The sequence below is a fragment of the Coregonus clupeaformis genome, chromosome 26 (genome assembly GCF_020615455.1).
Source record: "Coregonus clupeaformis isolate EN_2021a chromosome 26, ASM2061545v1, whole genome shotgun sequence".
In the NCBI taxonomy this organism is placed as follows: domain Eukaryota; kingdom Metazoa; phylum Chordata; class Actinopteri; order Salmoniformes; family Salmonidae; genus Coregonus; species Coregonus clupeaformis.
The window spans coordinates 40126352-40141510 of NC_059217.1; the positions used below are offsets into that span (position 1 = coordinate 40126352).

Consider the following 15159-nt stretch of genomic DNA (forward strand, 5'->3'; position numbering starts at 1 on the left):
CACCGCATCAAAGGGATGATGGACAGGGCCATGTACCGTCAAATCTTGGGTGAGAACCTCCTTCCCTCAGCCAGGGCATTGAAAATGGGTCATGGATGGGTATTCCAGCATGACAATGACCCAAAACACACGGCCAAGGCAACAAAGGAGTGGCTCAAGAAGAGCATATTAAGGTCCTGGAGTGGCCTAGCCAGTCTCCAGACCTTAATCCCATAGAAAATCTGTGGAGGGAGCTGAAGGTTCAAGTTGCCAAACGTCAGCCTCGAAACCTTAATGACTTGGAGAAGATCTGCAAAGAGGAGTGGGATAAAATCCCTCCTGAGATGTGTGCAAACCTGGTGGCCAACTACAAGAAACGTCTGACCTCTGATTGCCAACAAGGGTTTTGCCACCAAGTACTAAGTCATGTTTTGCAGAGGGGTCAAATACTTATTTCCTTCATTAAAATGCAAATCAATTTATAACATTTTTGACATGCATTTTTCTGGATTTGTTGTTGTTGTTATTCTGTCTCTCACTGTTCAAATAAACCTACCATTAAAATTATAGACTGATCATGTCTTTGTCAGTGGGCAAACGTACAAAATCAGCAGGGGATTAAATACTTTTTTCCCTCACTGTATGTTGTATAAGCATGACTATGCATTTGTTTCTGTATAAAAGGAGACCTCCGAGTCAGGGAAAACAGGTGTTCTGCAGACCATCTCGGCTTTTGTTACTTCGTGTAATAAAGGTCTATCTTGACTCTACAAAAACTCTGGAAGAACTTTTGATTTTTAACAAGTATAGTGATAATTATCCACAACAGTTGGGCCAAAGTAACAATGTGTTCCATTCTTCTTCTATCAGTTCCCTCCCTGAGAGCAAAGTCACAGAACATCCTAACACAATCAGGAAACATTTACATTACATTTACGTCATTTCATTCACATACATATACTGTATATTTATTTATATTCTGGACTCTGACATTGCTCGTTCTGACCTTGCGCTTCTGATAAATCTTAATCCAAAAGTTAAGAAAGAACAAGAGATTATGTGTGTGTTATTGTATTGCTAGATATTGCTGCATTGTTGAAGCTAGAAACATAAGCGTTCTGGACATTCTGCAACAACCTCCACGTTCTGAGTGTCTGAACAAAGGTGGAGGTGTAAAACAAAGGTGTTGTTAAAGAGGCCATCAAAAAACATCCTAAGAATTCAAAGGGTCTCCTGTGAGAACGACTTTTGTTTGTATTCCAGAACAGCCCTGGGAGCCTAACCAACTGATGCCCAACAGTGTCACAGACTAGTGCTAATTGCTCTGGATTAGCATTCACACCTAACCAACAGACACGTTTGGCTGCGGCAACAGAATGTACCCAGCCTGCGAGTACCCTCTAAAATCAACAAGAATATACAAGAAGGATGCTCTAGACATGAATATCAATTTAAGTACGTAAAATATTTATTTAGAAACAAATAACAAAATAAACCAACATATTAAAGAAATAACACTAGGTAAAAAAAAATAGGTTACAAGTATACGGTAATGCACCAGGTGTGGTTACTAATCACACACGTTTCCTGTCAGTGTTGATTGTTTTTTTCCGTCATACGTATAGCGTCAAATTTGAATCTATAACTACGAAGAACTATAAAAGCTTATATACTGAAATACAGAACCAGAATACAAAGGTCTAACTACTGCAATGCAACTTTGTTTAGTATCTTGAACTGTACAGTACTGCTCATCCTGTGGCAACAAAAGGAATCGATTTAAACTCCAGCAAAATAACTATTGATAATGTAACCATTGAAAAGGTATGAGATTGTAGAAAGTAAGAGTCAAGAGATGAAATTATGTAGCCTACAAATTCAAACAAACTGCAGTGAATTTGGCATAGTTCACATTCTGTGAAACATTCAAACAGTAAACATGAGGTTTGCATAAAATACAATTTACCCAAAACTTAAAAAAAAAATTGCCACCCAATGGCCCACAAAACTTTTGTTCATGTTTTTTAATGACAAAGTCTCGCAATGTTACCCGTCAGGCCTGAGGTAGAAGATACTGTCAGATATATTGGCTAAGTCATTTAAGAATATAAAACGATAACTACGATAAATAACTGTATTATGAACTGCCCAACCTTACCACAATAAGGTCAATTTCTGCATTTCTGCATTTTTAGTTATAAAAAAGGTAATCATAAACAAAAAACAGAAATTGTACGCAGCCTATATTTCCATGGGAAACGTGTTACAAGAATCAGATTGTCAACAATCCTCACTCCACTCCTCCATTTCATAACAGGAGGGAATACAAACTAGTCTTGGGATAGCTGCTGGAATTTCCTCTGAAACTCCTGGAAGGCAGTGGAGGAAGACTTGGGGACTTTAGTGGTCGAAGAGGTGAGAGGACAATATCTCTTCTGAGGGCCAGCAGACCATGAACCTACTGGGAGTGTAATAGTTCATTTGTTACAATACATTTAACAATAAATAAATTCAACAAAAACAGACATCCTCACATTTTACAGAAAATTAAGAGATCTGGAATGGCATAGATACAAAAAACACATTCCAGATACAAAAAACACTTTACATACAAAAGACGTGCAATGTAGGAAGCCACAATACATACATTTTCCACATATGGTTGAATAGATAGCATGCGCTATTACCTTGGGATTTCCGGACTATTGTTTTAGGACTCTCAGTCGTTGCAGCAACAGGACCAGCCATTTCTTATGGGAAAAAGTGTTTCATTGTGAAAAGGGATAAATGTCTAATTACAGGTAACTGTTATTGGAGTAACCATAATTGGAGTAAGACTAGGGCTGGGCAATATGGCTCAAATATCGTATCACAATATTGTTCAAATTTATGGTATGACCGTATTTTATGTTTTTGAATAATACAAGTTCTAAATATTCAGGACCCTAGGGTGGCAACACATTAGGGTGATTCTTTAACTATGGTACTTTTCTTGTCCCTGGATGAAATAATAAAAACTAAAAAACATTTCTTCTTTTTTGTTTTTGTCATACTTACTCCACCCTAAGGGGAACTTATAAAAAATGTATCATGGCTCAATCATTCTTTTTATTATATAATATGAGGCCTTTTATGCATGGTTTTTACTGTTTTCCCTCTGTCCCTAAGCCAGACTTTGTATCTTCAACCTCGCTTAATTCTAAATTAAATATTTAAATAATGTAGATTTCAAGTACAAATGATAAAATACCATTTATTTCAATTCTACATATTATATATTGTGATACATATTCACATTTTCCTATATTTTTCATAAATAGAACCCTTGTCCCTTGGGGTCACTGTCATTTCCACCACACTGTACAAAATAGAATCCTGGGATCAGTGTTTTAGGTTTGTATATTTAGTAACCATAGCAACAGAAACTCCACAGTGGAACACATGGCTGGATGAAATGGTGTCCTCTACAGGGGGTAATGAAAAGAAGAAAAAATCAAGGTAAATATGAGTAAAACTGAGAGTATGTTTATTGGTCGTCATTTCCAAACAGCTCATATTTCACATGGACGTAAAAATAACTGGATACATTTAATTTAATAATGTGTAATTTGTGTATATTTAATGCTAACTCTAAAACTAATATTAGCAGGCTAACATAGCATGAGATTTTAGAGGGAAAGTGGGGAAATGTCATTTCCACCACAGTCATTTCCACCACGGTGTTCATTGTGGTGGTAAAGACAGGTTGTGGTGGAAATGACATTGTTCGTGCTAAACAGCAAATTATTTGGGCTATAATACTGATACTAAATTCAAAACAGTTTTAACAATATTACAATATTGTTGGTAAATAAGAGAACAATAGATAAGTAGGTTTGACATGATGTCTTGGCTCTTTCTTTAAGATGGCAAGCAATACCACAGCACAGAGGTCAAGATCATACAGAGAAAGAATAAAATCATATCCACTTAAATATGCAGAGTCCCTCAAGAAGGACAGAGAAAGATACCTGAAGAAAAAGCAACAAGGTGTTGTTAAATCTGTGACAGAAATGCCGAAAAGAGAACAACGAAAAATGAGAAGACAGTGGCGAATTTCTCAACGAAACAGACGTAGGAAATGGAAAATGGTCTCAGCAGTGAATAGTTTCATGGCACATACAACACCACCACCATCACCAGACAACATGAGTGTTAATGCAGAAGACATCCCTGAAACACCTCAGCTGTGTGAGCCTACACCAGAGAGAACTCCACAGAGGAAAAGAGGGAGAAAAAAGGTTGCGAAGGCAAAAGCAAAGGTGTACAGAGATCTTAATGACATTAAACAAAAGCTTGAGGATGCCCTCAGAAAAGTTGAAAAATACAAAAAAATAAGTAATCGACTGAAGAAGAACCTGGGGATCCTAGAGTCACCTAAAATGAAAACAAAGCAACAGATGCAGCAAGAAAGCAAGCAATTAAAGAAGACACTCCTATTCCATAACGGTGTTGTGTCTGTTTGCACCATTAGTTCCTCAATGCGCCATGACCCATCTGAAATCTGGGCTCACCTCAAAAAAGTGCTTCCCTACCTCAAACAACAAAACACAGCTGCAACCACCCTGCATGTCATAAGTGATGGCCCAACCACTCAGTATAGGTCAAAAAATAACTTTTTTTTCCTGAGCAAAGTACCATATGAGCTAGGATTCAAAAAGGTGACCTGGAATTTTCTGGAGGCCGGACATGGGAAGGGCCCAGCTGATGGAATTGGTGCGGCTGTTAAGCGCCAAGCAGACTCGCTTGTGGCCAAGGGCATTGACCTTCCAACTGGAAAAGTATTGTATGAACAACTGCTTAACCAGCCATCAACTGTCAAGTTAATGTACATCACTGAGGGGGAAATTGAAGAGATGGATAGTCTCCTTCCTGATGACCTGCTGACCATCAAAGGAACCATGCAGATACATCAGGTATCACACATGTCACTTTTGTTATGAGAGTTTAACATTTTTCAATTTATATCTCCACAGTATTCAAATGCACTTTGTTCTTTTAGATTGTCTCTACAAGACTGGAGGAGATTTCTTGGCGAGTTCTCAGCTGCTTTTGTGCAGATCCCCATCCTTGCCAGTGTTTTGGTCTAAAAAAAGTCAACATACTGGGAGCACAGAACATGGAGACTGCATTGGGATCACCAAGTTCAAGCACACTTACCAGCACATCTCAACCCATCATAGACCTGCATGAGGGACTGATTGGAAGTTGGTGTGTGGTACGGTATGATGGGGATCCTTACCCTGGCATTATACAGGATGTGGACCCTGAGGGTTGTGCTCTGGTGAGAACCATGAGTCATATTGGCAAAAACAAGTTCTTCTGGCCTATGAGAGACGATGTTATTTGGTACCGGCCAGAAGATGTGATCAGGCTGGTCCCAGAGCCTCAACCAGTAACAAAGAGGCATGTGATGGTGGAGCCAACAGTTTGGAAAGAAATATGCTCTGTTCTTGACCATGAAACATAACTGAACCTCTGGCCCATATGAAAGTTTGACAGATACAGTATTTAGCAAATACAATGTCTATTTAGTCAGATTCAACTTGTTATTCCACATGATTACGTTTGACAGTACATGGATTTACGATATAACACACATGACAGTAATGTTTAAGTACAGAGTGTTTGCTCTGGTTCAGCATAGGCATATAAGTTTTCAATTTCAAAATATATTGCCTATTTTATCTGTTATTCAACTGGTTATATTAAGGTTATGTTAAGGTAATGATGACATAAAGGGTTTGCTCTAGTTTGTACTAGTTTGCTCTAGTTCAGCATGTAGAAAACAGTGAAGAAATGATTTGCAGATTTTTAACACAAATTCATGTTTTTTCATTTTTTGGATTGTTTTTAATTTAAAAATATTGGTGATATGTTTTTGTTCACAAATGCTGTTGCTTATTGATTTGCTCTGGTTCACCACATAGAGCAGTAGAAAAATTGTTTTTAATTGGAAGTTGCCTATCTGTCATTTCCGCCACACACTGTCTCTTCCGCCACGCCATGTCATTTCCACCACAACACATATTTTAAAGTAAAACATATAAAAAACATACAATCAAACCAACTATATTCAGTGGTGTTGATAATTGTGCAGTTAGGGCTAAGATTTGTGTATACACTTAGAGAAATATATGATTTTGAGCTATGATAAGAAAATGAAATGTTCCATTGACCTAGTTTTAGGTGTTTTTTAGTGTAAACATTGTAAAATTTTTACAGTTACATTTCTGAAAAAAATTATAAATTACAAATTTGAACAGATATGTGTGTGCTATTTAATCAAATATATTTATAACAGAAGATATTTCATTATTTTCTCTTAAAAATACATGTTTTGTTATGTGATGGAAATGACTGTCAGATAAAAATGGCAAAAAATATATATTAGTAAATACAAATCATCACAGCCAACTTCAGGGAAGGTTTCCAGACAGATTGAGAAACCAACTGATACTAAAAAATTGTTTGTAGAAATGTTTTTATTTTCTGAAACTGTCTAGCTCAAAGAGTACCATAGTTGAAGAATTAATTAATTTCAATGTGGCATTCTACATTAATTGTTTTATACTGTTCATTCCAACTTCAATAACGTAGGGCTGCATGATAGATATGGGCAAAGAAATCTAGGCCTACAGTAGTTTATTGGTGAACTGTTGAAATCATGGAAACATCATGATTACTGTAATTCAATAGTTGGTATATAGTGGGCATTACTTTAACACATTGTTATTTGACATGACAACAAATTAATAAGCCAGGGAGGAATTATTTTGACAGGACAGGAACCAGAGTGTTGGTCAGTGTTTCCTAGGGGACCCTATACAATTGTTACATTTTGTGTGTATTCTCTTACGTCATGTAGCTAACTAGCTATCTAGCAAATCATGCTTCGCCTAAAGATGGGTTAGCTGAAAATGTCACGAAAATTATCTGCACGCTTCAAATGGGACAGAAGTCCGTGAGTTGTTGTGATTCTGGATAGCCAGATAAATACCAACAATACAAGAAACTGTCATGTGGGGAATCGTGACTTGTTTCAGCTAGTTGTTTTGACCGATTTCATGTCAATGCTAATATGGCTAAAATTAGCTAGCAAGCTAACCAACAACTGTAACAATGTATTTGAGAGACAAATGCATTTGCACAATGAGCACTTATATTTTCAATAAACATTGAAGAAATATAGTTTACATGTCAACAACTAAACAACTGTTTTGCTACATAGTTGCGCACGGATCGGTTGTATTGCTAAACAAACAGCCAGTCGATTCCTCTCCGATTTAGAGACATACTGATGTAGGCCTACATCAGCAATGGTATCAGGATGTATATTGGCTAGCTACATTTGCTCCGACTCTGATTACATTTGGATAGCTAGTTAGCCAGATAATTAGCGATTAGCATTAGTGGCTAACATGATTTATTGTGACACGCGCCAGAGTTGCATATCACATTTAACAAACCAAACACTGAAATACAGTTATAGAAGGTAAAGTTCAAACCCAAACCGGTCCTTGCATCAATACTGGTATACAGTAAAATATGCTATACCGCCCAGCCCTAAGTAAGACAGAGCAAGGATATCTGTTTTGGTATTACTTACCCTTCATTGAACCCGTCTGTGTCCGAGTGTCCATGGGTTCTTGCCCATCATTGAAGTTGAACGACTCTGGCAGCACACTGAACCTCAGAACACTGTTCTCCTCAAGAGGCAAAAGAGCAGGGTTCCTGATCTTATTTGTACTTTTTTCCACTGCATCAGGTTTGCTGGATGGCACTGCCTCAATCTTAGATTTCTTCAGTCTGAGTTTCAGGCCATTTAAGATTCTCTCTCTTTCAATGTGCCGAAAAGTCTGCTTGGCCCTTGCGGTTCTTTCTGGTGTGGCTCGTCTTTCAGAGGATAATGCACTACCATCTGTGTTGGTGGAGGCAACAGTATTTTTGACAACTTCAGCACAAACAATCTTTGGAGCAAAGCCTCTTCGGTTTCGTAGTCTTGATGCTCTGCCTCTGGACTTTGTCTTCTTTGTCGGCACAAAACTGTTCTCCCACTCGTTGAAGATCCGTTGTCTGACTAGGCTTTCCACTGGAGGGCTGGTCTCGGACTTGACATTCACACTGAGGGTTATAGGAGGTGCTGGAGCTTTGTCTGCAAAAGGTCTGGGTCGAGAAGAATTATGGTCCTTGTGTTGGCCAGTTGCTACAGTCCCATTTGTCCTCTGGTGCGAGGAACCAAACAAGGCCAGAGTTACTATGCTGACCCTCGAAATCTTGGTCCTAATTCCAGGTTCTGCTGGCTTCTGGAGATTGGAAAAAGAGCGACCTTCAAAAGGTTGCAAAGATTTAGAAGTACTTGTATTGGGGGGCTCGAAATCATCATCATCATCTGTGTCAGTCAAGTTGACCTCAGGAACAAGTTGAAAGAAGGGAACCAAACCTTCCCTCATTTTCCTTCGCTTTCTTGGGACAGATAATTTTGAATGAGGACCTTCAACACATCTCTTGTGTCCAACCCCTTTTTGTTTAACCTTGCAGCTATGATTTCTTTTAGAAGATAGATGCTTGTGACATCTTTGTGCCAAGGAGAGTGATGTTAGGAAACTGATTTTCTCTGCTGGTTGGGGTAGCAGATTAGAAGTAGGAATGGTAACTGTAGGAATGACTTCACTACCCCTAGGGTTCCTTTCTTCCAAAGTGACACTAAGTGCTTGTACACATTCCATTTCTTTCTGTTGTGGCTGTACATTGTCCAACACTAGCTCGGACATTGGGGTGGACACTTTAAGAAAGTCTTCATAGCTCGAGAAGACATCTTCAATTTTAACTTCAACAATGTTTGGGCAGTTGATGGGCAGGCGCAGTGATGGGGGTTTTGACAAAGGCAAGCTCTTCGCCCCATTAGTGTATGGGCGATCAGTCTCAGATTCACTATCACACAAGACAATAGTTTGGCATTCAATGCCTGTAGATTTCCATGATTGGGGATTCCCATTTTTCCCAGGATTCCCTTCCCTCTTTCCTTCTGCTGTGCCATTTGATTTACACAAATGCAGGCTTTCCCTTTGTCCTGCACTTGTTGTGCTCGGTTCAACAGCCAAAGTTCCCTCGACAAACGCCTTCGCATTCACAGTGGCCTTTGCCGAACCCAATTCAGTCTTGTACTGGCATTTGCAGGATGAAGAATTGGTGGACCCACTGAACACTGCCTTCCAACGTGAGAGGCAACAGTAATCATCTGATTGGACATCCCCTTCCTTTTCAAATTTTACCGCCGTCAACTTCACATCTATTCCCTCAGATGATTTATCCTCCACTGAGTAATCTTTCAACTCATTCAGCTCCACATCCATTGGCAATTCCAGCTGGTCTTCTCCTACTTTGTCTTGCAGTAGCTGGTCATTGAAAAACCGCATAGCCTCTTCTGGTGGCAGCACGTTGATCTCCAGGGAGGAAAATGGGTCACAAATAATTATGCTTTCACTTTCTCTCTTAACCGGTGAGGGGGGCTGTGTAGAGCTGTGTACCAAACTTGACCCTTGGATTTCTTTAGGATCAGAGGGTGCTGGTCTCTCCGTCTGAATCACCTCAGTCTGCATGTCACTGGCAGAGTCTGCAGATTTTTCATCTTCAGTACAAATCAGTTTTGGTTGTTCATCTCCTCTTTGAAGAGTCTGTTGGTCATACCTTAGTGACCAAGGGAATCCAAACTCCCTGTCTATGTCATCAAGCTGCTTATTGGTGTTCAACCATGAGGACTCTTGCCCCGGGACCTCGGGGTAAACAGAATCATGTTTAAGAATGACACATTTCTCTTCAACTTGAGCCCAGTTTTTGCACCTGACTTGTGAAAAGATGACAGACTGTGATGCCATATCTTTGCCACACACAGATCGAACCTCTCGCATTATATTCTGTAAAATATCAGATCTTGCAGCATACATAAGCTTCTGCCCATCTCCATCCCAATAGAGGTTTAGTAGTTTGCTTTCAACCGGTGTCTCAGAGCATTTTGGATGTTGCACAGTGTCTACCAACTCCTTCAATTTACCAAGTGTCCATTTGATTACAGGAACTGAGGACAATTCAAAAATGTCCTCATCTGAAACTACTTTTTCATTTGTTTCCTCACTCAATTGGTTAACATTCACATGAGTGTTCATTTCTGTGCCAGCTAACTCTTTTCTCTGAGTGGCTTGACATTCCAAATTAGATAATGGTTGAGAATCCACTTTCTCTACATGTAAGCAGTTTGATCGTGACCGTTCAGACTCAAAACATGAATATGTCTTGGCCATTTCAACATCAGAAGTTTCTGAATCCTGAGTCTGTGTTTTTTCAGCGCTCGATTCTAATGTAGCTTCTGGTCTGACCTTGGGGACCTCTTGTCCAGATTCATTTGTCAAAGAAGCAGATACAGTAAGGGTTGTTTGAGCTTGTGATGGACTTTGGTCACAAGATTCTTCCCCAGGGTCACTCACATTTTCACCACCAGTTGAGAACGATATACCTTGGGTAGTCAAGGGAATTCTATCCGCCACGTTGAGAGGTGTGTTTGTCTGCATACACTTCGATAGTGGTTGTACAACTGCGATGGCCTTCTGCACCGTAAGAACAGAGGGGGCATTACTTGCAGATGATCCTTGCAGGACCAGAGCACTTTCATTAGGTTTATCTCCAATCAAAATAACATTTTCTGCTCTAAATCCATTTCCACTTTTGTCCTCTGTTACCGTTACGTAATAGCCCTGTCTTATGGGGTATGACGGAGGCACACACTCACAGTTTTGCTGGCCTGAAAACTGCATACCATGATTTGGCACAGATGAAGATGGTCCAGTGTTGGATATCAGAACATAGGTGTTTTTTGGCTTGTTACGTAGGGTATGGGCTGACCCTTGGTTTGGTGCGTGTTGCAGAGAATGTGCTCCTGCCCCAACCATATGTCCCGTCTTGTTCAGCACGGGTCCATGGGATTGCTGGCCTGGGAATGGTGGAGGAGCGGAGGAGCGGGTGTGCTGGACTGACGACTGTATACTATTGTTTGGCACAGATGAAGTTGGTCCAGTGTTGGATACCCGAACATAGGTGCCGTCTGCCTTGTAATGTAGGGTTGATATGCTTTTGATATGGGGCCTAGGATATGGGACATGGTGTGCATTATTTTCAATGGCCCCTGCCTGACTGTTCATATTTGCACAATTTGACGCAAGTCTGTTCTGTTGTGGTGGGATGGTAAGGCCTGCAGGGCGATATCTTGGAACATTATTAAGAGAAGGGTTATGCATAACATTGTATTGAGGATTCTGGCTAATGTTATGCATTGGCATTGACTGCCCCACTGTAGCATTTGGTACATTGACCCGATTGTTGCTGTCCGTGAGAGGTTGACAGGGATACATTTGACTCTGGTTTGATGGGCCAGTTTGGACAGGTGCGCCATGTTGAACCCTGTTCATCTCAGTCCTGCCGTTATTGTTTTGATTTTGAATGAAATACAACAGTTGTATATATGCTGTGGGAGACAGTGGAGATGGTTTTGATGGCACGCTACTTGTCTCCTGTACACTTTGCAAAGAGTTTGGTGTTTGTGGATACCCCTGATGAGGAGCTTGAACTGCCATCCTACTTGAATCTTGTCCACTCACTACAGTCCATTGATGATTGACATGATTGGGACTCCTACCCATTGCAAGAACAGCAGAGGTACCACTGGAGGCCCCTCTTGTCTGCCAAGTACCAGCTGCTGACTGCCACTTGCTGGGCTTTGGAGATAAATACAATTTGTATTCAGTGGTGCATTAATATCAGAGGGGCAGTGAATGGTTACACCCTGACCATCCTTTACCAAACTCTGTGGATTGTTATTATTAACACCCAAAGACCCATGTCCCTGCTGGAAAGTGGGTTGAGATGCATCGTTAACCCTTCCGGGCAGGGTGTGATGGTTTCCACTTCGTGATGTAACACATGTTGATTGTGCAGCCGCATTGCTAGTTAAGAGTGATGTCAAAAGGGGACTAGTGGCTATTATGTCCTGCTCTTTTGTGGGTGCCTGTTGATTCTGGGTCTGTCCACTCCAGTAACCTCCACTGGTTACTTGACTGCTGTGCGGTAGGCATTGACCACCTTGTGTATATGGGACCGCTGGTCCGACTTCCCTACCTTGGGTATACGCCACAGCTGGTCTTACCGGCCCATATTGATGAGAATAGCTGCTCGGATTCGCACTCATCTGACCACTGGTGACTTGGGGACTTGAGGATTGTCCAGTGATTGATTGATCCGGTCCACTTTGGGGCCAGGTAGAGGTCTGCATTCTCCTTGGCTTCTCAGTCTCACCTTCTGCCCTGTGGTATGGCAGAATGTAACCTTTTCTGAAATGAAAAACCAGGATTAGCCCAACAAATGCACAGTAACAAATTTAGCTTGTATCCAATGGTAAAAATCTAGGGTAATCAAAAAAAGTGTTAAACAAATCAAAATATATTTTATATTTGAGATTCTTCAAATAGCCACCCTTGAAATATTCCGGATTGACTGACCTTCATGCCTTAAAGTAATAATGGACTGTAATTTCTCTTTGCTTATTTGAGATGTTGTTGCCATAATATGGACTTGGTCTTTTACCAAATAGGGCTATCTTCTGTATACCACCCCTACCTTGTCACAACACAACTGATTGGCTCAAACGCATTAAGGTCTTAACTTTTAAGAAGGCACACCTGTTAATTGAAATGCATTCCAGGTGACTACCTCATGAAGCTGGTTGAGAGAATGCCAAGAGTGTGCAAAGCTGTCATCAAGGCAAAGGGTGGCTATTTGAAGAATCTCAAATATAAAATATATTTTATTTGTTTAACAGTTTTTTGATTACTACATGATTCCATGTGTTAATTCATAGTTTTGATGTCTTCACTATTATTCTACAATGCAGAAAATAGTTTTAAAAAATAAAGAAAAACCCTGGAATGACTAGGTGTGTCCAAACTTTTGACTGGTACTGTAAGTATTAAGACCCTTTGCTATGAGACTCGAAATTGAGCTCAGGTGCATCCTGTTTCCATTGATCATCCTTGAGACGTTTCTACAACTTGATTGGAGTCCACCTGTGGTCAATTCAATTGATTGGACATGATTAGCAAAGGCACACACCTGTCTATATAAAGGTCCCACAGTTGACAGTCAATGTCAGAGCAAAAACCAAGCCATGAGGTCGAAGGAATTGTCTGTAGAGCTCCGAGACAGGATTGTGTCGAGGCACAGATCTTGGGAAGGGTACCAAAATATTTCTACAGCATTGAAGGTCCCCAAGAACACAGTGGCCGCTATCATTCTTAAAATGCAATACGTTTGGAACCACCAAGACTCTTCCTAGAGCTGGCCGCCAGGCCAAACTGAGCAATCGGGGTAGAAGGGCCTTAGTCAGGGAGGTGACATATTTGGGTATTTTTGGAGCATTTGTTCATGATTTATAGGAGCATTTGTTCATGTTTTTTTGGTCCCCCGTACTGCACAACGAGGATGAGGAAGTGAATAGCTGGTTGGGGTAAGTTTCTCAAAAACAAGTGAAATCGCAAAAAATAAATCTCCTTTATGGGTGAAAACGTCATGGAGTAGGCCATTCAAGGAGTTGATCTGATGGTGCCCTCTGATGTCGTCGGCCTCCCTCCTTGCTTAAGGAGCAATAGAAAACAAAAAGAGGAAAGGCTGACCACATGTTATAAATGTAATTATACTTGTGACATTGTTACGTACAAGGACACCCCATGACATTTGAAATACTTAATTTAACAAAACTTCTTAATGTAGTTTTTATTACTGTGCGTTGAGCTATTGCTGCACATTTAGCCCAGGTGCACACCTAACGGAGGTTCCACAAGACCTGACACAGATCAATGCAATACACTTACCAGAAAAATGTACAACAGAACCTTATTGTAACATAATCAGTTCTATCTTTCACTGTTGCTCTTAGCAAAAAAAAAAAAAAACTACAGGAGAAAGGGAGCCCGTCCGATGTTTACCTCATGTGCATTTGCGGCATTTTGATTGGTCAAGAGTATTATACATTCTTTGGAACTTGGGATATCCGGAAAAAAATCATGATATTATTCGAAATAGTGAAATTATGTCAAATGCCCATCCCTACTTATCACTATGATAGGCCAGTAGCATCAACCATAGTCCATTGTTTTCCATCAGTCAGTGAGTGCGGTTACATGCACACAAGTGTGATTATTGTGGATAGTCATGTTAATATAATAGCTTGATGAAAACTTTTACATGCTTTGCAAGAAGAACAATACATGCTTTGCAAGAAGAACGATGTCTCTAATAATCCTGTTTACAAAGACATCTGAAAATCAGGCTACCTGATGGCACTCTGAAAATGCAGAAAATCGGCAATCAAAATAAACGTTCTAGCACAGCTTAAATGTTAGTTTTTGGAAGCATTTGAGTTCAGACAAAGTTTGTATGTGAAAACTACTTCTAAGACGCATACATTCAGTTGTTCCAAACACACTTCATTCACGCTAAAGAGGGAGGCTTGCTTGGCTGGTGCTAGCACATGCGCAGATCAAATACACAGCTGGAACGCAGATTAAGGTGTTTACGTTAGGGATGCACATTTCTGTCAATTTTGCTGCCGACTAACTGACCCTTATTAACCGGTCAACAAACAGGGAAACTTTTTCCAAACAGTAAAATGACGAGACCAACAGAAAATACTATGAGAGCTTTCTTTTGTATTTTACACCCCTTTTTCTCCCCAATTTCGATCTTGTCTCATCACTGCAACTCCCCAACGGGCTCGGGAGAGGTGAAGGTGGAGTCATGCGTCCTCCGAAACATGACCTGCCTAACCACGCTCCTTAACAGCCACCAGCTTCACCCGGAAGCCATCCGCACCAATGTGTCGGAGGAAACACAGTTCAACTGGCAACCGGGGGCAGCATGCAGGCACCCGGCCCGCCACAGCACGATGGGCACGATGGGCCAACTGTGCACCGTCCTATGGGACTTCCGGCCACGGCTGGTTGTGGCACAGCCCGGGAATGAACCCGGTCTGCAGTAACGCCTCTAGCACGGAAAACACAGTTCTAAACAATGCACCTAATGCGAGCGGTTCCATTA

The 15159-nt window shown here is 40.6% G+C and overlaps 2 protein-coding genes across 2 annotated transcripts; one reads left to right on the plus strand and one right to left on the minus strand.

The window, feature by feature from the left end:
- Positions 1-1425: 1425 nt before the first annotated feature.
- Positions 1426-11738, minus strand: si:ch211-106e7.2. The gene is made up of 3 exons (XM_041849567.2): positions 7628-11738; positions 2667-2729; positions 1426-2440 (listed from the first exon to the last, which is right to left on the minus strand). Exons 1-3 carry the CDS (start codon positions 11709-11711, stop codon positions 2310-2312), a joined length of 4278 nt encoding a protein of 1425 aa, XP_041705501.2. The 5' UTR covers positions 11712-11738; the 3' UTR covers positions 1426-2309.
- On the plus strand, positions 3800-6231 carry LOC123481960. The gene is made up of 2 exons (XM_045207862.1): positions 3800-4934; positions 5021-6231. Exons 1-2 carry the CDS (start codon positions 3885-3887, stop codon positions 5486-5488), a joined length of 1518 nt encoding a protein of 505 aa, XP_045063797.1. The 5' UTR covers positions 3800-3884; the 3' UTR covers positions 5489-6231.
- Positions 11739-15159: the final 3421 nt, after the last annotated feature.